This window comes from Rhea pennata, chromosome 4 (assembly GCF_028389875.1).
Source record: "Rhea pennata isolate bPtePen1 chromosome 4, bPtePen1.pri, whole genome shotgun sequence".
NCBI lineage: Eukaryota > Metazoa > Chordata > Aves > Rheiformes > Rheidae > Rhea > Rhea pennata.
In genome coordinates, this window is record NC_084666.1 from 42,494,171 (window position 1) to 42,520,452 (window position 26,282).

A 26,282-nucleotide genomic window follows, 5' to 3' on the forward strand; every position below is an offset into this window, starting at 1 on the left:
CCCAGTGGTTATCATTCAGCTAGAAAGCACTGTTCAGGGAAACTTTTTATAAAGTTCAGTGCAAGGTAAAATCTAAATTGATTAAAGTTTGCTGACTGATGATTTAAATCAATTTGATTAAATTATTCAAGTTTTGTATTAATCCATCCTATCACCTTTTTGCATTCCTCTTTGAATTCTCCTGACCAGAACACGTTGTGATACCAGCTGTACAAATATAGCATGAAGCCAGTATTTAGGCAGTATTTTCATTTCCACCATTTTTAAATTCCCTGGAATTTCTTTCAGATTTCTTTTATAGGTTCTGGCCCAAATCCATTAAGATCCATACTTTCCCAGAAAAATGTGTATTATTATCCTTACATCAAAAAAAAAAATCACAAATGTTAATGAGTCAGATTTAACACAGATTTTTCCCACATAAGATTAATAATCTCACAGTAGAGATAATGAAAGAACCTATGGCAGGTGTTGGGAAAAAAAATCTCATTCTTTTCACAGCATAAACAAGTATATATTTTTCCGTTTTCTAGCATACTTATATGTTCTGATAAATTTAAGTTCTTTGCACACAAATAAGCCAATAAAAAAAAATCAAAAAAAAAAAAAAAAAAAAACAAGCAGCTTATGCCAACAGGAATGAATAATATGCTGTCTAAAAATGGAAAAGTATCTATCACATGCAGAGGGGAAAAAACCCACATCAGTTACACAGGAGAAAGACTAACCTTGGAAAGCAGATGAGTGAGAATACAAACAACACACAATGCAACACACATGCTCAGGACAGCAAGTTACACATTTATTAATTGCAAATATTCCATATTTTCAATTATAACATTAAAATGATATCAATTTCAGAGACCAGCAAACCAGTTATGTTAATGCCCCTCATAAAACAAATATTGAGAAAACACAGCAGAATTTAACTTCTGTGTTTCTAAGGTTTAAATAATCAGTTCAGCAGCTTAAGAGTGCTTCACTTGATGTTTGTGTTGCCATGGCATAAGGAAGAAGGAAATTAAGGGAATAGTCAGAGAACATCCAAATTAATCTTATTTTTTTATTCTCGTCTAAATACATCTGTGCTGTAATTATAACTGTAGTTTGTAAACAAAGTGTAGTCCAGGTTTTAGTGAAACTACCATGTGTTGTAATGAAATTATATATCGAGAGTAAGCATATTAAAAACCCTAAAATACATACATTTGCATTTGTGTAATAAAATGTGAAGTTCCAATTTCAGAAAATTAAACTATTCAGCATTTTCATATAGTCAAGATGTGTTAAGCGCACTGTTCCGGTGTTCCACACACAAATAAAATGCTGTACTGGATTTAAAGATGTGTACGAATTGCAAATTTAGAACATGATACAATGTATCTTATAAAAGATACCTTTTGGGTATCTTAACAACTGTTGACTACAGGCCATTGTGCAATAGTCTTGGATGTGTAAACTTATCTTTCAGCTTAATGAGACCCATCCAATTAAAATATACAGGTGTGAGCAACAGTTTTGTAGTATCAGAGGAAGGAATCAAATTACTAATCAAGATACAGTCCTACTCCTTCATATTACTTCTCAGTACTAGCCAAAGTACTATTGGTAGCGCATAATTTCAACCGAAGCAAGCAAACAATAATGATAACGTAACATTTTGAGTGACTGACAATCTACAAAATACAAAGCAGCTCTCAGCTTGAAAAGCAGTGTAATGGATTAAAAGGAAATGCAAGGAAAAAGCAACTGCTTTAGATATGTGCTTTTTAACTAGTGTACATAAACTGTACATAAAAGTCCATTTCAGTTACGATATGTTACTTACAGCAAATAACTGATCTGCTCAAAATCTGACTTTAGAAAGCATACCACTATAGAAAATTAGGCTGCATGAACTATTGATCATTTGTTTGAGCATTTTGGGGGGATTTGCCAGGGAAGGGAAAAGAGGATGGTGGATTCGGGAGGAGGTTAGGAGCTGCTGAAGTGCAGAAACAGATTCACAATGCAAACAAAGTGGAACAGTAACAGAAGGTCACTTTGATCAAGTAACACACCACAGCTGTGGTGCCCATCTGGACTGCAGTGGGGAACTGTGCAGTCCTGTTCGGCTCAAGGATTCTCCTACATTCTCTCTCTCTCTCTCTCTCAGCAGTGCTCTAACTACAACAGCATATTTTGTGTTACAAAATTTTATGTACAAGAGAGAGATTGATCTTCTATCCTCATGGATATTTTTGCTAACAGTGATCAGCCTAGTCTTTCATTCCCTCTTATTCTGTTAGAAACAGAAATAAAACATTTTGTTTAATTTATATTGAAAAATATTATTTAACTTAAAATATTGTTAGTTAGAATTTTAGATTTTTCTTTCAGTGAAAAAAATCCTAGACACTTCGCTTTGACGGAAATAAAGGTTTTGACTATCAACTTTATGTATAGTAAGCCATCTAAAATAAAAGCTCAGAATCCCTCCTCATACTTTAATTCAGTGCTTGGAAAAGTCATACAGCTGCATACAGCTGCCTTTATATTTTCTTAGAGACCAGATAATTTAACCAAGACTAACTACAGTCTGAGCAAGGCCACTTGTGCTGATACTCTGTCATTTAGAAACTAGACAATTTATTTGACAACTATGGGAGCTGACATGCTAACCAGTCAAATAATATACAAAGCTTCCCCTGAAGAAGGATTTTAAAGAGTTGAGAAAAATTATATAGCATAATAGAACTAACAATGCTTGGTTCCCCATCTTTCTGTAAAGACTGACCCATACATTGAATTGCTAAATTAGTTGATGTTTTTAGCTAATGTGCTTAGTCTACTGAATTGCATGCTGACATCTCACACCTTTAGCACCAGACTAACCTCAGCCTCAAACCCCACCAATAGATAAACTGAGTTTATCTCAATTTCTCTCTGAGTTATACCAAAGATTACTATAACTGACAGAAATATTTTAAAAACATTCCCTAATCATACACATAAAGGAATTAAGAGGTTTGCTAATGTTAAAGTGCTGTGTTTCCTAAAGTCTACAAGACACCTTTGGGGAGATGGCAAGGTCAGGGGATCGTTTTTTTCTACATTTCAGACAAACTTGATTGTAACAAGGCTTGTTCTTCTAGTATAATTGAATATTTGCTGGCAACCTTAAAGAGAAGAATTGAAGTACTGTTTGGAAAACCCAAAAAGCATGTCCTGGAAATGAAGAGCAACATTACTTGGAGAGCAGATTGTGAGCCTGTGCTTCAGCTAATCTATCCATAGCATCCCATACTCAGGTACAGAAGCAGTATCCATACCACTAATTTGTATATTAATGCAAAAGCAAGAACTAAGGACAACAGAAATACACACAAAGTATTTCTACTTTAGGATATAGTGCTTGCTTTCAATACTAAAAACCAAGTCAAGATCAACTTCTAATGTAAAATAAATGGCACTTCAGTGGACTAAAAACGCATTTGATTGAGCTTTTAGCACTACAGGTATGTTTTCATATTATATTGAGAAAAATCTTTTACTCATCATTCAGTTCCCTATAGCAGATATTTATATTTTCTTAGAAGTACAAAAAGGAATACCTTCTCAAACCTCATCCCCCTCAAAAAAAGAAACAAAACCCCCCCCAAAAACAAATAACCCACTTTTAATGACAAATTTCCCAGTCACTTTAATCTAGATGATATGCTTATGAAATTTAGTTATGTATGGGTAAGATTTTCAAAGCAACGAGAATCTCTACCCTCCCATTTGGAAATTCTTCAAGCTAAAGTTTTATTAAATGTATTTTATTAAAAACACAACCAATATCCAAAAATGGAAACATTTTCAAGAACGCCTTTTTCCCAGCTTCCTCAAATTTTACCTTAGGTGTAGATGCATACTACTGAACACACTTGCAGTGAGAAAGGTCAAAACCGCCTTCTCTTCTTTAAGTGCCTTAATTTACTCATAATAAGCACACTGAACTTCCCATGGAGGTTCATGGGCATACAAACTTTCATTTGCATAGAACACTTTAGAGATGGTCATAGAAAGTCTTCTGCATTTTAAGCTTGCAAAGGCTGTTCAAGTTTTGCCATACACTGAAATAGACGCATGGGTGCCTATGGCAAAGGTCAGAGCCAAGAACACAGACTAGCAGCATGATGATTTTAAAGATCACAGACTCAGAGAAGCTGCACAAGCTGCTCAGTCTGAGAAGGCAGAGCGTATGAAAGCTCATTATCTATGAAAGTTCTTATTCATCAATAGTTAAAGGACAACTGCATTCTAGCAAGGCAAAAATGAAGGCATTAGATTTAAGAATCAAAAAGCTTGTGATCTCAGGTCTGATTCTTTATGGGTCATCACTGGTATCTGTTTCCCTTTGTTTCATAATCTATTCAAACCTGTAAACTTCTTAGAACAGGGCCAAACTTAGAGCTTATTGCTATATTACTTGGCACAATGGAATCCCAATCCTAGCTGGCCTTATAAAATAGTTCAAAATATTTTCCAGGATAACCTAAAACTCCACAACTTTTTCAGGTAAATGTATGCTCAAATAATGGATAAAATCCCTGTCTGTTAAACAGAGAAAATGAGACATCCCTCTCAAGTCAAATGCATGAAAATAAAATTTTTTGAGTTTCCTTTTGCATGGTCTTCCATTCGCATGTTCTTCCCACTCCATCTTTTGAGCAATTTTTAGAAAGTCAACATCCTTTGATGTAGTAATTTAGGCACTTCTAATCTGTTCCAAGACAGACCTTAAATCACACTAACAATGAACAAACAGGGATAACTACGTATTAGACCACAGCAAAAGTCCATTCATCCCAGGCAATCTAAAAACATTGATCTTGATCTACAGTCAGAGGTCTGGAGTAAATAATCAGCCACAACAGCGAACACTTCCTTAATGCTTACCTATTAAAACAGCATTTCTACTTAAAGCCAAAAGTCACTTGAGAAAAACTGGCAGAGTTCAGTGCTTCCCAGGGAAATGCACGGACTGCAACAGGACAAGAGCTTGTTTTTTCAGTTTTTTAAGAAAGTAAAAGATGACAACAGTGGTTATAGTTTTGGGGTGGAAGAGTGGTGGGTCTTTTTGTTGGTTTTTTTTCCCTCAGAAGAGAAGAGTGGAGGTATAAAGAGGAGGAAAAGGCAAAATCTGCCTTTTCTAGAACTATTTCTGTTAGCCTGTGCTGAAACTATCCAGGCTCTCATCCACAATCTCATCCATACAGAAAGTCTGGTTGGTGGCCAGCTCAAGAGTGAGTCCTCCCTTCTCCAATTTGTGGTCAAATCCAGTATTCACTAAACGCAAGCTTCAACAGGGAAAGACGAAACCCAGGAGGAACGAAAGTAGAATAGGCAAAACCAACTCAGAACTGGCCCTCATATGTTCTCATTAAATTAGGGAGGCAAACTCATCAGGCAAGAATATCCTCTTCGAAACACTAATCTAATGGCAACTCAAGGCTCATAGATAAGTATATCCAAACCAACCAGTATAGCTGACCAGTCACATACTAAATCCTAAGTAATTCCTTATATGCATTTTACAGCAACAAGTTCTATTCTATGGTACCATTCATTAATTTTCCATTGTTTAAACATGCACAGTTATATACCTGCATATGTACCTCTCTCTCTACGTACCCTAAGGAAAAACTTACTGCCTTTTTCAGTGCAAGTAAATAATTTGCTCTTGTACCATTAAAAAAAAAAATTGAATCCTTGAAACCAATAGATACGTAAGAAAAATATTGAGCCCTTGTTTAGTTACCTCATAGTCAACCTAAAAAGGCCTCTCTTCTGTCCCTCTGTTCCACACATCTAACAGCTTTAGTCCCTTTCACCCAAAGTGTGCTATTCCTGTCATATTCTAGATATCCAGCAAAATGAGTGAGGACACTAATTTATATAATGACATACAGAAGCTGCTACACCATTTCTATACTCCTCTTTTTAAAGCTCCTTCTTCACAATGAACAGAATTTTTTTTTCTAAACTGACTACAGTATGTTATTCTATTCTAAGAAAAGTTGTTAATGTAGAACACAGCAATATGTAGGAGTAATTCAAATCATTCTTTTTGAGCATTACATTTCTCAACATTAAATTTTGTCTGTCATCATGTTAGCCCTACAGCTATATTAGTTAGAAAGCAGTGAAATATCCTATTTTTATCTGATCTTGACAAATTCTTAATCCTGTTTTATCATCTGTACCTTTTGCTACCTACTTTTCCTGACTAAAACAAAATCTGTCCTTCTCTGGAAACTTGTGACATATTACCGCCATTCTGACACAGTCAAAACCTTTTTCTTCCTGTGCTCCCTGCAGATTTTTGATCTATTTATTGCTCACCATGGAACAATTTAGAAGGGACTATAACTTGACTTTCCAAAAGCCTTTGGTATGGTTATTTCTAAACACTTATATGAGCCTTTAGGAAGACGTATATAACTCACAAATAGAATTACAAAACATTCATGGTCTGAATCCCTTATGTTACCTGATACTAATCAAAAAAGTCCTTGTAGTCTCTCTAATTCTCAGAATCATTAGTAGCATTGTGCTGATTTACTACAAAATGAGCTGAAATTGTAAAGAATAGCCAGTTTTAAAATATAACATTTATATAGAATCTCAGTCACCTCTTTTTAAAAGTTTCTTCACTACTCTTGTGAGTTTTCAAGGATATATATGATATATATATATATACACGTATGTATGTATGTATACATACACATATATATGAGGGGGAGGGGGGCGGGGAGAGCAAGAGGGATGAAAAGACAGGGACGGAGAAAATCCTTTCTGCCTTTGCGACCTGATATTCAGATGAATTTGCTTCTGTACTACCCTTTTGATCCTTTCTAGTCTTACCCTTGATCTGTAAGAGGATGCACCTTGAACTGTACACTAGCGTAACTGGGACTTTTTACCTTAATTAGTTTCTAGTACCTTGCATGTGCATGGCTCTGGAAGCCTACATGTTCTCTAAATCATTCATTAAAGAAAAAAATATGGAGAAAATGAATAGCTGTTATATTTAGAGCTGCAGTTCTGAGTAAAAGTGTTTTATTCCTTTTATCATTTAAATTAACAATGCCTGTTTAAATCCCTCAGTGACTTCCCATTTGCCTCCCACAGTAATCAAAATCACATGCTTCTGAAATACACGATTACAGCTCAATTCTTCTGTAATACACTCCTATCTTAACCCTACTTTTTGCTCAGCCAATCCTCCATAAGTTTCTGATTCACTCTTTAGCCCTACTTCCTGCTCATCCTGTTAGCTCCTCCATCAGTTTCTGATTCATTACTTGAACTCTCCAGTTGCTTAGACCATTCTGATACATTCAAGCCATAAATCTCTTCACCTTCTTCTGCCCAGAAATCTCTCTTCCAAATTAATAGAAGCTTATTACTATGAGGGGATGCTTTTTCCCCTCAAAATATAAGCTGAACGAACAAAAATTTTGAGATAGAGGAAAGTCCTGTGATTCAGACCATAAGACCTCAGTCTCCTTTCCCATAAGAAATTCCATGTTTTTTTACCTCCCCTGCACACAGGCATTCAATAGGCCAAGATTAGCCAAGATAATCATCTTACAGCTCCAAGACAATTTTAATTCACTCCTCCTTTTGATCCATTCTTTACTCTAAATCATCTTAATCTCCTCTGCTTGTCCTTAGCTCTATTTCTCCTTTGCATATTTCTCTTCAGAAAACTGCTAAGTGCTATGCTCAGACTTCCATCCCGATTTCTCTTCATACTTGCAAGGCTAATACCTTCTGTCTACCCAATTCTCTTCAATGAACAAAATTCCAGGCTCTCCCATTCAGCAACAACACAGCAGAAAGGATGTTATAAAAAGATTAAATAGCTGGTAAACGCCAGTGCAATGTGAATAAAGCATCACTTGGAGCACAGGGATAAATAGTAGCAAGTTATCTTCAGAAAAGATAGGAATGTAAAAATGTGAATATTTCAGGAAACAGTAGTTATTGTATCCGTGCAGCACCTGCTTTTGCTGGTTCTGATGCTCCTGCTGCTATTTACTTCCCTATCTTAACCAAAGCTTAAGCTATACAGAAACAGCAGTTTCCTTCTCTACAAATCCCATTTGCTTCCTGAATAGGACTTTGCCCTATCATCCATGAATATTCCCTCATTTCATTAGTTAAGAACTTTATACTATACAAAGTAGCATTAAATTATTCAACTTGTTACACATAACAATGTGGAAAGGTCTAGAGTAGGTCTGGTGCCACAATGCAAAAAGTGTTTCTTCCAAGAAGATAACACACGTTTAAGAGATCTTTTAGGAGAATAGCCCAAAACAAAATGCAATTAAGTTAACAGCTTTCTTTCAGGGTCTGTGATAAAAAAGCTCATCTCCGCACATGCAAAGGAGCAGAGAGGCACAATGGCAGTTGGGGGAGCCCCAGAATCCCCACCAGAGAAAAGGGGCACCCTGCCCCTGCTAATCCCAGGGTTATCACAGGACAGCTGTCAGCCTCACGGACCTGGGAAAATACCCATCAAGACAAGTCAACAGAAGGGCTCTCCAGATCACCTTAAGATCAAGGCAAATTACTGCCTAGAGGGATACGGGACATATTACAAGATACAGGAAAGATCATTTGGGGATTATGCAAAACTTAACACAGGATGTTTACAGGAGGACCATAGGCAGAGAAAGGAAAAAATCAAGGTGGCTTTGAAAGGAAATGTGAGAAAACAGAGGGATAAGAGGATAAAAGGGTCCAACCACAGTTTGCTGCTCAGTATGCTCGTCTGTCCTTTCTTATTTTCCTGGGTAAGACAACTTCTCTTCTGCGTGCACATGTGTATGCAGATGCCAGTAACTTGAGCAAACGAGGATGTGCAAGTCAGTGTGCAGTCACTAGCAAATATTAAGCCAGAGTAGCCAGCAAGTAGCTACTCCCCATTTCCCAGAAATGGCTGGGAAGCCAAGTATTGAAGCAGCCATAAGTCTGGACCAGATGTGTGCATCTCTGGGAGTGAGAAAACTGGTAAGTTGGCTACTAGAGGGAGCAGGAGGTCCAAGCCAACTGGCAGGGAGAGCAAGGAGTCTGGAGCTGCCCAAGACCCATTTGTATGTCTGTGTGCAAGGCAACTGCACGGTGTCAGGATCTAGGGCCAGCTACTAGATGTCTCAGCCCTGGTAGCGGAGGGACCCACAATGTGCCTGTGCACATTCAGGTGTGTGTAAGATGGATCTGTATCAGCAGCTGAGGGCCTCAGGGGCTTGCAAGCCCAGGCGTCACCAATAAGGGGATCGAGGAACCAGGGCCCGTCACTGGATGGACACAACATCTGAGTCAGCTCCTGGAAACTTCTCCAGAGAGGAGAACAGAATGAGCCTTTTGGTGGTGTTTGTGTGAATGCTGAGCATTTCCAGCTGTGTTGATCTGTGTGGCTGGCCATGCACATATGTTTGTATACATGTGTTTGCATGAACACCTACTGAGTGTGCTCAGTCTTACTACTGGTTAGACTAGGGGTACAGAGCTGCAGCAGCCTCACCTATATCAAGCTACCAGATTTGACAACCTCTTGCACCTTCCTCATGTTAAGTAGTGTGATCACTTCAGTGTGATTTGCTTCTACCATGTATTACCAAAATCAGAAGAGAGTAAGTTTTCACTAGGGCATCCAAAAAAAGGTATGTATAGAGATATACAGACACACATTCACACACACATCTCTATCAGCCAGGTGTGAGGAATACATTTTCAACCAGGACATTTAACAAACAAAAAAAAAAAAATTGGTTTTTCAGTCTTTGGAAAAACAAGCACAGAAAGTCGAGTGATGGCACTAACCATACCTAGCCTGCAGGGCACATAATGAACTAGTATTGTGCATCAAGAAATAAGCAGTTTCTATTCTTCTATTCTGTGCGTGCATAATAACTAATTCCACAAAAGATACACACAGGGAAAACTCTATATAGTCAAAAAAAAAATCTACTACTCAAATTTGTATCTAAAAACTGACACAGAGAAAGAACAAAATACTAAGATTTCCCACAAAGCTATTTGCTCAGTATTTTGGTTTGCAGATTCTGGGGACTACTGCTTTTTATGTAAGTCTTACTCATTTAAAGTATATATTAATGAAGCATATCCTGGTAACAAAACACATCTATAGGAAGATCACTCTATTCTCCTCCTACACTCTCCTGACAGGTAGTCATGTATAAGCAAATGAAAAAAAGTATAGTAGGATTTTTTGCACTGGAAAGTTAGATCATTTACTGTTGCCTGACATGTCTTATATACAATACATATAAATTCTAGAAACATGCCCTTGTCTTTCCTCTAGATAAGCCACACATAATTGTGCCCTCACATTATTAAAATCCTCAAAGCTGTTGTCACAAACACCAAATTGGCTCACAAGAGGTAACCAGATGGTTCCTGGAGGCATAACATACAAAATATGTATAATAGCAAAATACAGTGGTTCTCCATTGGCATTCTTTTGGCACACAATCAAACCATTTAAAAGAGGCATACCATAAGGCTATTTAGTTCAACATTAAATTTGTGCCCAGTAAGACTAACATTTTTCTGCAAATAAGGTTTTGTAATGAAACTCATGTCAGCTTGGATTTAAATATTTCTCTGCAGTGTCAGCAACGCCCTAATATTCTGAGAACTGTGTTGGTATAAAAGAATAAAAGTAAAAAAGTTTGGATTATCATGTAAAGAGTGTTTTCAACACACATTAGGATTAACTGATTTTTGTTCAGTTTTAATCATGAAGTCATTTGAATGAGCCAAATAATTTTAAAACATTAACATGAATGACTCTGTATGACCTTATAAATTGCTCCTAAGTTCTGGAAGTTCTTGCAATGTCACTGTAGCTATGATGGAGATATGCAAAAAGACAAAAAGCTTGTTTATTTTTCCAGCTCTGTTGAGATCATAAGATAAAGAATTCCCTCTCCTTCTAAAGCTTTAATAATATCTGTCTCAGGGAAGTAAGTTGACCAATCACCAATAGCTTTTGATACTTGATAGCTCTATTACATAAAATGCTGTAGGTAAAAATGCTTTCAAGCATCAGTGCAGTTGCCTGAGACCTATTAGCAAAGAAAGAATTTATTTATTTATGGGCAAAAGGCTCTAGGTCTCCACAGAGGCAGTGTAAATACAATGGTAAGTTGAAATATGACAATGCAAATCATAAAAAGGTTTCTGGATTTCAGTGTCAAATTGACTCCACCAAACATCCACTGATGAAGGCTATGGAACATGAAGGAACAGATATTTAATTCCTTCAGAATTAAGCAGGATATTAACCTGTGACCTCAAGGTTCAATAGTCAGTACCTTACTAGTCTCATATTGAATCAAGAAATAGGTAGTTCCAAATATTTCACATGAATTGTTACAAAAGATTGTTAAAGGAGCACTAAGGCTGCCCTATCAATTACAAAGTTGAAAACATCAGGGCTGAGATGCCCTTAAGACCCTAACATATCTGGGGGCAGGTCTAGCTCAGCTGGTTAGAGCGTGGTGCTGCTAATGCCAAGGTCATGCGTTCAATCCCTGTATGGGCTATGCTGAGGGTTGGACTAGATGATCTCCTAGAGGTCCCTTCCAACCTTACCACTGGTATATGCTACTTTCAACCTTTCTCCTTCCTCTCTTCCCCAAATGTTGTCATGAGAACATAACCCAAAAACTTCAGTGAAGAGAACAAGCAGTAAAGCTGCGTAGCTTTTCATTCATGGAAACACCACATAGCCTTCAAATGCTTCAGTGATCTTAAGATACAAGATAAGAACCTTGTATTGGCATTCCTGAGTTTTAGCCTTGATTTTAAGTGCACTGTCCCATAATTAAAGCAGTAGTTACAGAGGCAAGTGTTAATTGTACAATTTTGACAACTGTATGTCATATGAAAGGGCAAATGACACAATTTAGTCTGTCAGGGAATAATTTGTCTCTGCCTGATGAGACATGATGTATCTGTATCCCATTTGTAAAACTAGTATCTAACAAATTATCCTTATTATGCATAAGGAAACTCACAGAAGTAGTTAAAAAAAACCCCTCCAATTACATGGTTTAACACTCAGTTCTTTACACTTCAGTTAAATTATTTTGGGGGAGAAATATAGAAATAAGAAGAACTTCAAGATGATCATGGGGAAATCATTTGCTACTCCTAAGACTTCACTGGCTACACGAGCACGTATGACAAGCAGTTGTGGCATTCTGCAAGATGATTCTCAAGTTTTAACATATACATCAAAACAGGACTGCCCATTTGAGGCATCAGAAGACAATGAAAAGATCACTTTTGTTTAAATGACAAAGAAATTATGCAGTAGGGCAATTTAACATAACATTTCATGTTATTTAACTTTATATGGAAAGAAAATCCATTTCTGAGCAATTCTATCAATTGCTATTCACCAAAGCTGTCCAAACTGTTCAGCTTTCAGCAGATTATTTGGGCATTAGGCATAAATTCCAAAAAATACAATTACATGAACAGCTTGAAAGATATCTGTAGGGTTTTAATGAACATTTGGCCTAACAGTTTGTCTAAAAAAACTACATGCTGTACCAGTATACTTAGCTGAGAGTTTTTGGCAAGTTAAATCTATGTCACAGGAAGTACAATTTCACAGATTTCAGCTCAAAAGATGCTTAGATTGTCATCAACAATATTTATGAACTTTAATGTATGCCACATAAAAATGAGAGTCATTTTATAAAAACAAACAAACAAACATCTACCAAAGCTATTACCAAAGAAAATCGGTGCAATATTGCCTCACCATTTTTTGAGGCAGTAAAAGAAACAACTAAAAGTTAACTATCACTCAAGAATTTTTTTTCCTACAAGAAAGGTATTTTGTTCTATTTTACAGTGTTGATATTATCTGACCTAACTTCATTCTTCTTTAAAAATATCCATACTATCAAGAAACTCATAAGAAAAGCCCCACGGGCTCAGAACAACACTCCATACGGCCCAAGAGTCTGTTCCCAACAGCAGCAGCTAAGCAGTGAGAACCCAGGGCTAAAAGCCTCCCATGCTCCATTCTCACCCAGAAATAGGCAAGTGATCATGTTTGCCTGCTAAGGCTTCAGGAGCTACACCAAGACCAAAGAGTTTTAAAGAGTGCCTCTTTGGTACTGTGGAGACATACAAGAATAGCTGTGCAAATAACCGTGGGGGGGGGGGGGGAGGGAATCACTGGCTTAAAACATACTTCTAATAACCCCAAAACTCACATTCAAAGAATAAATAACTTAGTGAATGTTTCAAAGGGAACGATAGGTATTCTCTGAAAAATAATTTTAAAATGTTCCCAACAGGGCAACTGTGGTCAGTAAACAGAGGCAAATGAAAGTAATCAAAAGGTCTTTATCAACAATCAGCCTGCAAACTTACGGGATGTAGAAGTTAACCGGTGGCACAGTACTAATCCAGTTTCATTAACTTATTTGCGTCTGCTAGAAGGTTTTGACTTTTTCTAGCCACAAACATTACTATTATTACCTGTTTTCATTGCCAAACTGCACTGCCTAACACTGTACTTAAACTAGAGATTACTGTTAATTCAGAATACAGTCTGCCTAGGGAGCATTGCATTTCAATATCGTACATGACTGGAGAGGTATCGGACCTATATTAACTCTGTCATTCTCTTGGTGACATGCAATTTGTTAATTATGATCGATACACCTAAAATTTAGGGGTAGCCTGAACAGTCTACCTTACAATACTTAAAATACTACTCTCCAAGATATACTTTTACTTAAAGCTGTTTTACTTTCCCTGATTATCACAAACTCCTTAAGAGGTGGATAGAAAAGTACATCTGCAAACATATCCAGATAAACTCATTCCTTTCCTGCCATTTTTAGGTTTCTAAACTAAGTGCAGCAATTTTTTTCCAGACATTTCTTTCATAGGCTCTCTGAATAGCCACGTTCCCATGGAACCAATTTCAGCATTACTTTGACTCAAAGCAATTATATATTACGTATTATATAGATGATATTATCATAAAGTAGGTTCTGTTTAAAATAAAAGATTTAGTTAAAGCTTCACAACAGTCAGTTCAGTTGAATAAATATTTCTTTTCGTGCTTCCACCCACTTACACAGCAGCATGCTTACTTCCAGGACACCAAATGTATTTCTCTGTTCAAATACTTAAACGGACTCTCTCTCTTTATGATACCTAACCAAGTGCTTGAAAAGGACAGTCTGTAATTTTAAAAGCGAAAAATCCACCCTGTTTAAAATGAAAAATTTCCAGCGTTCACAAAAAAATTGAAGTATCCCTTTGAGGGGTGAGGGGCATCCTTTGATTCAATAAGGGGGGAAAAAAAGATGCTATTTAGTGTTCAAAGGGTGTAATATAATATATAAATATATATATTTATAATAATAAATTAATTATAACAATATGCATTGATAGGCTTTGGAAATTCTTGAAAAAAAAATCTAAGTTGAGTATCTAAACTGAATCGAGTCAAAAATACATGCAGCATGTATTTTATGCTCTTTACACACCACAATGCTGCTAACTCACATAAAGATTATTAGTTTAATCATCAGCTTATAAACACAAAATATTTTTTCTGAGGATAAAGCTTGGTAAACATCACAATATTCCTAGGTGTATTTTGACTCTGAGCTCAGATATAAAGACATTACTGCTCTGAAGCTTACTGGAATTTAAGCTATAGTAATTTGATCATGTACTCCAAACAGGCAAATACCAAGTAAACTGATGCAAGTCTTAAACTGGCTTACACTAAGTCATTTTATACTTTCTTCAAGCTAAAAGCACACATAAGCAGCTATTACTGTTCAACAGATGTACAGTAATTTGTTAAACAGGTAATTCCATCACGAATCCCTTTGGAATTAAACTTCAATAAACCAGTGAATCCATCCCTTAAAAGAGCAGTGAAGGAGGGAATTTGAAACAATCATGAAAAAGAGACATGGAGGAGGGGAAACTGAAAAAAGCCCCCAGCTACGACCTAATCATATATTCTGGTAATACAGCAGTTTCAGAAGAAACTGTTAGCCCCTAAAAGAGATCATTTCACATGTCCCACCCACATAAAACTGTAGGTGATATATCACACGCAGACCACTTCTAAATGTAATATGACAATTTATTCTGAATATTTTGACCCTAAGTTTATCCTAGTGATAAGGAGAGAAACAAATAAAAATTCATTTTACATGCTGCACAGAATTCATTTTTTTCCCTTAAATTCAGACTACTTTTAGCATGCTTGTTCTTTATGGGATATTATGTTTACATGAGCTTCACACCAATAACACCAATTTTTGTTACAGTCTATTGCAACTCAAATTTATTCCTTGCATTTTGTTTTGCCCTTCTCAGTAGAAACAAATATGAATTATTCATGTCTGCACTCTATTCTAGCTAATGGTCTCTTCAAAAGATATTCTACATATTTCTCAAACTATTTTAAACAGCCTTGCACACATTTTTTTCTTGCTGTCCCCCCCCCAACCCAGGAGGTTAGAGATCTGCTAGGTTAGATATGCACTATCACAGTTAGGCTAGAAACACTCTGCCACTGTTTCATGTACAATAATGGTTTACACTATCCCACTTAATCTTCCATTCCTCCTTTCTTAGGGTTCCTTAGCACACCCTCAGTCCTGCACATTCAATTCTTTGTAGGGCCATGACACAGACAAGACTAAGCAGCTGGCGATCTAGAAAAACATACACCTACTTTCACAAATGTGGAGATTTTTCTGGTGCGAGATACCTGTTCATTTTAGAACTACGGCACTTCACCGATCTGGACTGCGACACAACCTTGCCAGCTGCTCTGTCAGTAGAGCCTACGGTAGACTAGGTAAAGCAAGGCTACTCCAAGCCTTCACCACCAAATACCACACTACAGAACCACAGCCGCAGTCAAACGTTTGGACAAGGTCAGGGCCACTACCGTCTTTTTCTCTGTTCCGCTACAATCATTTTTATGATAATATACAAGTAACTTGGGACCAATGTAGGCTATCACATCTTTATTAATGGTGCCACAGAAGAACTGTTTAACCCTGTTTGACTTAATACTACTTTCAGTTTCTATAATTTAGCAAATGGGGAAACCAAACTGTGAATCGAGTTTTCTTACACCAAATGAAGACATGCTCAGAAATCAGGATATAGCTTTTTCAGAATGAAAAGTAATGATTATCAAAGGACTACTTAACAATAATATACAAAGAGACTTGAATAGGAAGATTTAGTATGTAGTTCCAAAGGCCCTTCAGACTTCTCCCTGATGTACCAGCTGCAATACAGTACAGCCCTTTATACAAAAGAAAATACACTAACTTATTTCTTCTGTTTGTAGAAATGGATTGTGTGCTGGCTAAGAACCGATCTCTGAACGTAAGTTTTATCTGCAGCCGGGTCACTGTTCTTTTCCTAATGGAGAAGAGATACAAATATAGACAACTCTCTTTTACCTCATATCCTGTAAGTTGATGCCTGCACTAGAGAAACATTTAGCTGAAAACGCCAGATAAACTCAGCAGATACCTCATTTCTTCCCTTGAAAATTCTTAAAGCCTCATGAAAAAAGAAGCTGTTTCTTTGAACGCTTTGTTTTGAAAGCACCTCAGATTAACTAGGCTGTCAACTCTTATGATCACGTCCTGTGACAAAACATTCCTATTCACATGGAAGCATGTGTGTTGTACTTTAAGTGGCAACAGGGGCATGAACTATAAGAGTTACAAAGGAAATATAAAAACACGTATTGTGTGTTCCTGTGTTTATAATATGCTCATTACTGTGCAAACTGTCACCGAATGATTTCAAAAAATGAACACAAAAAAACAACATATACTAAAAAAAAAATCCTATTCAGGATTTTGGATTTTGTGTCGGCTTTAACTAATTCTTTAAAGGGAAGAACATGCTAGGACAGAGCTCTATAAGAACAGCATTATTTGTAATTCTCTTTTCTGTTACCTCTTGTGTACACCTCTTGTTCAAAAGCAAGACAACATGTTTATCAATAGGTCCAAAATGAAGCTACATGTAATGTTTTCTTTAGGCAGAGGGAAATGTCCACTTCCACCATGGGTATAGGTTTCCACACTACAATACACTAACCCACAATATTGTGTGAACAATGGGTGGGGCCATGTTATAAACAAAAACCTTGGAAAGACCCAGGTTCAAAACAACACCTCAAAAAAAAAAAAAAAACTGTTTGAGGAAAGGCCTTTTTTAAAAAAAATAAATAAATAAAATCAGTGATCAGATTTATAATGCAGTCCAGCAAACAGCTGTATCAGCATAACCAAGGGAGACTGGGGAACATAACCAGGAGAAGACTGCAGCACAGAATCTTAAAGGAAAAACTAATGGCCAGAATTTTATATCATCTTTCCACAATTTCATTCCACTTACTCAGAACCAGACTGACTTCTAAAACCCTTAAGGTCACAGCTCGTGAATGAATCCAGGGATTTCTCCTCAAGTTCCTGCTCAGTAGAGGCCCTAGGTATAAAGCTGACTAAATACATGCAGAAATGCATACACATAGTGTGGGAGAGTTATTCATGCATGAGCTTCTTATAGTAACTCACTCTCCCACGTTGTGCATTGAATGTAGTTAATACCTATATGGAAATTAAAATAAATTTGATGTGTGAGAAAGTTGATTTTCCCTCTGAAATCATTAACTTTGATATTCCCTTATTAAAGCATGAAAATGTTATATTGCATTAAGTCTGACATTTAATTTTCTTTCTCAGAAAAGGAACGCAAAGAGTTGAGTATGCAGAAAAACGTGACATAATATGTAAATATGATAGAAACACTGGTATAGCATTATGCAAAGTGAGTACCATTAGAGATGAATGATAAAATAACTCATTCTAAATGAAGAACAAATACTAGGAGGAAATTAAGAACCTACATACATCATTTTCCTATACCAGATGTCTTATGGTGGGGGGGGGGGAACCTATTGACATTGAACTAAAATTATAGAAGAGAATAAATGTTCTCTTCTATGTTTAATTAATGTAGTGACAACAACCAGTGCTGCAGGCCTGCAGTGTTGATAGTTCATGCACTAAATTAACATGTTTTTCACTCACTCAGCATCTGCACTTGACTTTTCTCCCTCCTCCTTGCACAAAAACATGAAAACTCAACAGTGGGAAACAAAAAGAATGGTCCTTACTTAGACATGGCATTTTAAGGAAACAATCTCCTGCTCATGTCTAAATCAAACAAGAAATTAATGAAAGAAGATCACAGTTACTTGCCTGTTGAGGGGCAACTTGTGAGCTTGGCTATACTGTGGCTATAGTTTTTATAAATACATAGCATAATTACGTTAGTGCCAAAGTGTTTAGGAATTCTACATTATTTAAATGTGAAGGGCTCATGCCCTTCCGAAACATTGTATCACATGTAAGAAATTCAATACAACTTATTACTATGGATAACCTGAAGAGACAGAATAATGTACTTGGAATCCCACAAAGGATATCAGACTAAGAAGTGTAAGTAGCTACCTACAAGCTGAAGCTCCAGTTAAGCACTGTAGCCCAAATATTTAAAAGTTATAGAAATATTACTGCATCTTTGGTATTCGTGGTTTTGTATTCCCACAAAAAGTCTTAATCATCAAAGTATTTCACAATACCTTCCAGCTGTACTTAGTACTGTTATACAGATAAAAAATTGAGAGCTAGAACATGTTTATGGAGAGAGTTTAAACTGAGGTCTGACAGTTTATGCTAGGATTCTAAGTTTTCAGAAATTAATAACAACAAATTCCCACCTTGGCTTTTAAACTTAATGAAAGGGACTTGCATCAGTTTATTTGGTCGTACTCAGTGTTCAGCTCTACCCTAATGCAAATAAACAGTACATATTTAGGACTGATAGTACAAAGAGGATGAATGTGACAAAGGAAAAATAGCTTTACACTTGATTACAAGTACACTGAATATCAATATTAAATTAAAATCCAACCATTATTGCAATAAATCCATATCCACTTAAAAGCTCAACTGTCTATCCAGTACCCAAGAAACTACAAACTTGTAATATGACTCCCCAGGTCACATTATTTACATTACCAAATTGAACATCTTTAAATATATTTTCAAACAGTCAGGTAATCTGGAGCTGTGAAAATGAAAGCCTGCATCAGACTTGGGAGTTTTAAACTTGGAGCTTTCTGGCCTTTAATGAGTCTTGTATGAGGAAGAAAATTGATTTTTCTTCTCCACAAACATAGGAGAGAATCAGCATTGTCAATATCAGGCTAAAATGCATCCTCCTAGACAGGACTTGCAGTCAAAACACACTAGACTGCTTGTTAACCAGAGTGAAACTCTCAAATTTTTGGATTTTGCAAGAGGTCTTCTGCAGTAAGACTGAGATTGTACAACTGCTAGATTGGCAAAATACAACACAATTTCATATGGGTTTTTCACTGTTCACACCTGTCATCTGACCAAGAGTAAACAATACCTTAAGAAGTAGGTAACACAGGAAATTAACCCTTCAGAATCAGAAGACGTGGTATGACCTAAAGTACAGCAGTTCAGTAGTAGGGTATTTTATTTTGAGTTGGTAACATGAAATGTCATTCCAAAGCATTCAATTAAGCAGAGTTAAGATGACCACACCTGATTCAGCAGGCAATAAAGGTAATTAATTTCAGTCTAGTGCTTAATAAAAGCAATTAATTTCAGGATGCACAGCTGTGATAGAGAAGTTAGCAATGCCATATACAGTAACATGTTTTTGTCCTCTACAAGGCAGCAAAATGACTGCTAGTAATCTAGCACCGAGCAAGAGAGAAAACAGGGGCATAGGATCAAGGGGGAAAACAAGAGAACTACATACACCATCCATTAAGCAATTAGAATTAAACTTTAAAAAAATTCAAGGCAGATCTGAAAAGATATTGGGGAAATGGGGGAAGTCTACCCTGCCCATCTTCAGGATTTGTAGTTGGAAAAAAAATGGCATTGAAGCTATGTTTTTCCTAAGCTTGTGTTTATTCTATTCTACTTGAAGCCTCAGCTTTTAAAACAGTTCTGATAAGAAAAACTGATTAGCTCTATTTGTGTGAGACAGTAAAAGCCTTCATGCTAATACTAAAAAAGAAAAAAACACAGAACCAGCTAAAAATTCCTAAACAGTTGGCCACTGGTAAAGTAACAATTTATTTTTCAGATTAGCAGGGAAAAACAAACAAACAAACAAAATACTTACATTGGAGGACATGGTTTCTCATTTAAGAGTAAAATCTATTCTGTAACTAACCAGTGAGTTGCCCTAAAGTCTCAGGGAGGGAGCAGTACAGAGGTGGTTGACAGCAGTAATTTTTGGCAGAGTAGACCATCTTCTCTATTGTATTAAATAAAGATTATTTCTATGGGTCATTAAAGTCAGTTGACCCTTTTTATTTACTTCAGTAGTCTCTGAACATGACCTAGAATTTAAGTAGTATGACTACCTGCTTTGTAGGCATGAGGTCTGAAGAACTTGCAGTTTGTAGATGAGATTCCCCATGTCTAAGTCAAAACGCATTGTCAAATCAAAGGATTCTGCACACTACATCTCTTTTGCTGTAGAAAATATCCTCACTCTTACCTGTACATTTTCTTCTGTAACTTGAATTTCAGCAGTGTAAATGTAATCAATAAGCATCCTGAGCGTCCAGCCATCAACTTCCTTTATTCGAACTCTCTTTGCTCGGCTTTCACTCATCTCACCTAAAAATACAGTTTGGTAGTCAAGTAAGTCAGGTAAAAATAGAGCACAAATTAGAAAGAATTTAATAATCACTGTTCTTGCCTGCAGCAGAAACTTTTTGTACATCATCACTTGTAATAATAAAACCACTGTAAGAAGAATTCAATTTCTGTCCTTCCTTTCTCCCTTCAGGAGCTACCATCACCTGAATGCTACATGGGTTAATACTATTATTGCAAGTGACCTATTTTCTCCAGTGTATAATATCAGTAAAACATGGTTATCAGACCTAAAAAACACCCTTCAAATACATACAAAAATATTCTTCTAAAATTGCAAACCACTGAAGTACTTCTTGCATTATGCTCCTTCGATTAAGGGATTAATACCAATCAGAGTCTGTAGAGATTTTACAAAAAACAAAAAATAAAAAACTACCCCCCAAAAAAGAATAAACAAATATATTTCTTTGCGTGCCTATTTATTATTCCCTTAGCAATTGCACCTCTGTTATAGATCTGATTTAATAATGAAAACTCAAACTAAGATAGAATGGAAACAAGGGAAAATTTGTTGGATCTTATCTTGGGGAGGCTGAAATACTGGCCATATTCCAGAATTAATCTTCAAAGAAAGGCCTGCAAAATAGCTTCTGCCTTCTAAAATATGATGATTCCCAAAATGCAACATTTTGTTTGTATCTGAAATAACTGCTTAAAGATACACTGAGTAACAACCACAACCTTCTCCATGACTACTAAGCAAACATCTGGTCATCTCAGATATTTAATGCTTTTTTCATTGATTATAGATTGGAAAGTGAAATACAAACTACACTCGTCATATTGGTAGATATATAACCTTTGACTTAGGAAGAGTATATCTCAATCTTGATACATTCATTTTGTATTCTTATTTCTTTCCCATAAACACCTAGAGTAAAGGGTGTTGACGAGGCAACAAATTCATTCCATGTAACACTAAAAGCAGAGAACGAAAAATGATCAAGATGGCTATCACTGCTGATATTTTTCTGCAAATTACATACACATTTTCACTGTTCATTATCCTAATTGAAGGCTCTAGGACTGAAGACAAACTATGCATTTTACTGAGTGCACTTGGCAAATGAGAAATTCATTATCGTTATTCATGCCCTTCTCAAGCTGAATGCTCAATGGCATTTTAAATCAACCTTTTAAGTGGTTAGGAATGCAGGAGCCCATCTACAGCAACATACTATTACTTAATGGTTGCTAGCATTCTGATAAGCACTGATGACCCTCATGAAAAAAGTAAAACCCAGCTTCTGCAAAACTTTCTCTTCTCACCTGTTTCACTGGAACATTTCCCTACACCTTTCAGAGATGACTGCAGCATGTTCTTTGAAGGGCCGTCTATTTCAAGTTTCTCCTTCTAGTCTGACAGATTAAACCTATTGATCTTCAGAGCATGCATGCTGCAAGTTATTTATTATGCAAGCTTCTGTGGAGGTGGTCCTTTGGGAAAATCATGTGTGTGGGAGGGCACAGAGTCTGATATTCTGCAGACACACTAGTTTTGTTTTCAGATTTTGTGTCAAGGCTTCTAGAGCCACGGATAGACACCTTCCCCATTTTAACAACAAGACCAGAATTTACAAAAGAGGAGAGCTGCTTCTTCCTTTAATGCTAAAAGGGCACAAAGTCTTATTACAATTCTAGACCAGTCCACTTGTGATCCAAACCTTGTCTGAAAGATTATGCACTGAAAATCAGAGGTTCATTTACAAAGCATCCTCAGTCTAGAACCCAATGTTCCGAAGAACTCATTTCACAACTAGAAAGCTGCAACAAAATGTTTCCACAGAGTCTGCAGAAACATAGAAAGGAAAGCACTGAGCTAGTCCAACCTCTCAAGCAGAAGCAGCAGAGTACTCAGTAGATCTGCAGTTAATAAAAGGTTATCTGAAATACTAATATGGTTCCTCACACCAGTGATATAGCAGTGGGCTTGGTTTTTTGTTTTATTTTACAGAATTTTACAGGTGGAGAATGGAAGTGCAGACAACAAGTAATTGCCTAAAGATTACTGCTGTGGCAGCACAGAAAACTAAACCCACGTCACCCTTGTCCCAGGTCAGGTCCTAGGGCTACTGAAGTATCCTTCTGCTGAGGTTTTGGCATCCTTTTTCTAATCTTTTAAAGATATTCAATTCAGAATCACAATAAATATATCTAAAGAATTTCACTGTATATAGAAAGAAGAGTTATTCCTTGTGACATATGCAGCCCTAGATTCTTATGCTTGTTTCCCCTCTTTGTTTCTTAAAACATAATCATTACTAGCTTCCTAAACTTTGTACATTTTTCTGTCCAGGTACTTCATGTGGTTACTTCTACCATCATAACAAGTGGAAACAGACAAACCCTTAGGCAAAGGGTTTGATCACAGCCAATGCCATCCCCAGTCTTGCACAGGAGGCAGTACCTAATGACTCAGAGAAAGATGGAAGTAACTTGCAAACATTTGTCTAAAAATAAACTTCTAATTTCAAGTCAGGGACAAATATTCCTGTAGTATAAAACTGTAATTTTTTTTTTATGTATTTTCAGGCACTGTTTAACTTTGGATGGAGGAAGACATTTTTCCTTTGGCTGTAGTTAGTTAATGGAACAAATTTGCTTATCTGAACTTCCAGATTACTGGATAATAATACAAGTAGATCTGAGAAGTATCAGCTGCTATTTTCATAGAAATAATAACAATTATGATAAACTTCAGAATTATGTCTGTAGAGAACTGCTGAAATATACTGAAAACATAGCTGGTCCTTGCTGAAAACTGTATATCATGGTAGTATAAAATCTGTTGATAAATCTTGAAGGCAACCTGGAATTCTATTGAAACCTTCACTGATTTAGTTTGCTGTAACGACACAAACATTTCCACAAACGGGTTAAAATGTTCCCAGCCTTTCATCAGGTGAGCATTCCCACGCCCTGCACCACAAAGTATCAATGAAAACTTGCATTTAAAACATAAGACAAGCAAAAATTTCTAAGAGGTAGTGAAGTAAGTAAACAAGGATTTCAGCAATGCCATTTGGAGAGTGGCCACACATAGCTGCACTGGCACACCCAAAGAGCGATAAACTTCTGTATAGAAATAAGCAGTTGAGAGCAAGCAGAAATACTTTAACCAGGATTTGCTGCCACACAGAGCGTAATATAGAACTACACTCTGAGAAAGAGTCTTTTCAATGTGAAAATCAACAATAATCAACTCTTATTATAGGGCTTAACAGGCTTGTGTTTCTCTATTACTAAGACAAAGAAACTGGGAACTGGTGTTTTCATTTTAACTCAACACAGAACAGTAAAAATTAAGAGAATGCATTACTTACTCCGAATGTTTGCCTCAACCACAGATACAAACCTAAAGACCTGCTAGAGAAATGGCTATTTATATGGGAGCTCTGTGCTATTCCAAATATATGACTTAAATTGTTTATTTCTACTAGGTCTCTTTGTTTAGCTCTGCCTGTGCCAAAATATCCATGCATTAAACAAATCAAGAATATGCTGGATTATATACCTATTCAGTTTCAATAAAGCAACTGCTAACAATTAGCTTCTTCCCTAAGATACCAAAGTCTTTCAAATGCAAAGAAGTACAGTTATTAAAACCCAATTTTGCTTGCATACAGGCATAGTAAGAGTCACATTTCTGTTTCAACCTGAGCAAGTGGCCAGAAGTAACACGCTGTGGAGAATTCTTTTAGTTTCAGACAGTTACCATTAAGGACCAAACTGGCACAAGATCTGAGAAGGAATAAGCAAAACTTCAGAAATTAATTTTAGCATGCATTTAGTAGTGTTCTCACTTTGACATCAAATTCCACAGTGTGATTTCCACATGATTTATAACTATCATGGAATGAAATTCACAGCACAGGAATCCAACTGGGAAGTACTATGAATCCAAATCTACTTTATCCTTGCAAGCCCTCAGGCCTTCTTGTTGTAGCAAGACAGCAATAACTTGGCCAGCATGCAGCAAGCAGAGGCAGAATCAAGCCCTCACAGAGAAGCTGTGGCAATGATGCATAGTACATCTGTCACAGAGAATTATCCAAAGAATACTGAAACGTGCATTCTAGCTATAGGCTGCCAAAGCCACAGAAAGCTTTCACATCTACTAACAGCCCAGAATACTCTAGGACTGAAGAATATAGCAGCAGGAAGAACAGTTGTTAAAGGACACAATTTACTTCAAAATTCAAATGAAAGCTATTTTAACCTTCTTTTGTACAAGTTGAGATTATTATAGCCATAAAGGTCATAACAACTCTACTATTCCTGGATCACTTAGTACGTAAATTTGTCTACATAAAGGAGACTTTTTAAAGCATTCAGCATGTTATCTAAGATGCCAGCATGTCCTTAGACTGAGAATGAATTAATAACCAACCCCCCCCAAAACCACAAACCTCCTATTATCTTATTTACAAGTTAAATAAGATCCTAAAAAGCATAAGTCATTTAATTTTGTTTTACACAGTTGGACTGGATTAGAAGACAGTAAATATTGAAACATTTGGTACCTGTAAACATGGCATGGAAGTAGGGGCTGCAGGCGGCTAGCACAACTCTATGCGCTGCAATTTCCATGTCTTCAGCTACTATCGTCACATCACACAGCAAGTTTTGACTATTTAGAAATATCAGAGAAAGTAGTTTTACATATGCAAACTACAGTAGAAAAACATATAATATCACACAATTTCTCTTCTCATACCCTCAGAAAAAGGTAGGAGACAATGTTGATGAAGCAGTGTTTTTAAATGTGTTACAAAACCACATGACTCTTACTCAGTAGGACTGCAGATGGTGGTTGGGTACACAGAACTTTCTAAAAGCAAATAATTGAATTGTGCTTTGAATTGTGGTTTCTTACATAGATAAAAAGTTTTCTGTACTGATCAACCAAAATTTTTATCAGCCTAATTTATAAACCTTTTCACTGGAAGTCTGAGCCTGTTCTAATACCTTTGATAGAAAAAGGAATTTGATACACACAAACACTAAAAAGCTAAGGTAAGAAATAAGACTTTCCAGGTCACGAAGAATCCAAACTTTAGTTGTGATCTCAATATATAACAATTATTTTTTACTCAAATTACTTCAGAATTTGTTAGTTATCTCTATATTCTGCCTGAATTTTTATCTTCATTACACTCATTTGCATGCCTGTCTTTTGCAATACATCATATTTCCTCCCTCTTCTGTTGCAGTAAAGAAATCTCTTAATCATTCCTAGCACCAATGTTTCCAATGCAGTTTACAGCTACTGGATATACATCTTCCAATTAAATCCATCACAACTGTTAATCTTTATAATCAGATTTTTTTTTGGGGGGGGGGGGGGGGGGGGGGGGAAGAAAGAAAGTTGCAGTTTCCCAGCACCTGAATAGCGACCTTTTATTT

General features: G+C 36.4%; 1 protein-coding gene across 4 annotated transcripts in view; it reads right to left on the reverse strand.

The window, feature by feature from the left end:
- KLHL2 (kelch like family member 2) overlaps positions 1 to 26,282 on the reverse strand; it is a 60,968-nt gene that overhangs the window by 28,368 nt on the left and 6,318 nt on the right. For 3 of the 4 annotated variants that reach the window (XR_009958144.1, XM_062573806.1, XM_062573805.1), the window contains exons 3-4: positions 25,400 to 25,506; positions 20,713 to 20,834 (exon numbers count right to left, since the gene is read on the reverse strand). Coding sequence is in view for 3 of the 4 variants with exons in the window: in XM_062573806.1 (XP_062429790.1) it covers positions 20,713 to 20,834; positions 25,400 to 25,506 (229 nt within the window). In the remaining variant the exon portion in view is untranslated. The remainder of the gene's footprint in view (positions 1 to 20,712; positions 20,835 to 25,399; positions 25,507 to 26,282) is intronic. The other variant, XM_062573807.1, reaches the window with a different exon arrangement.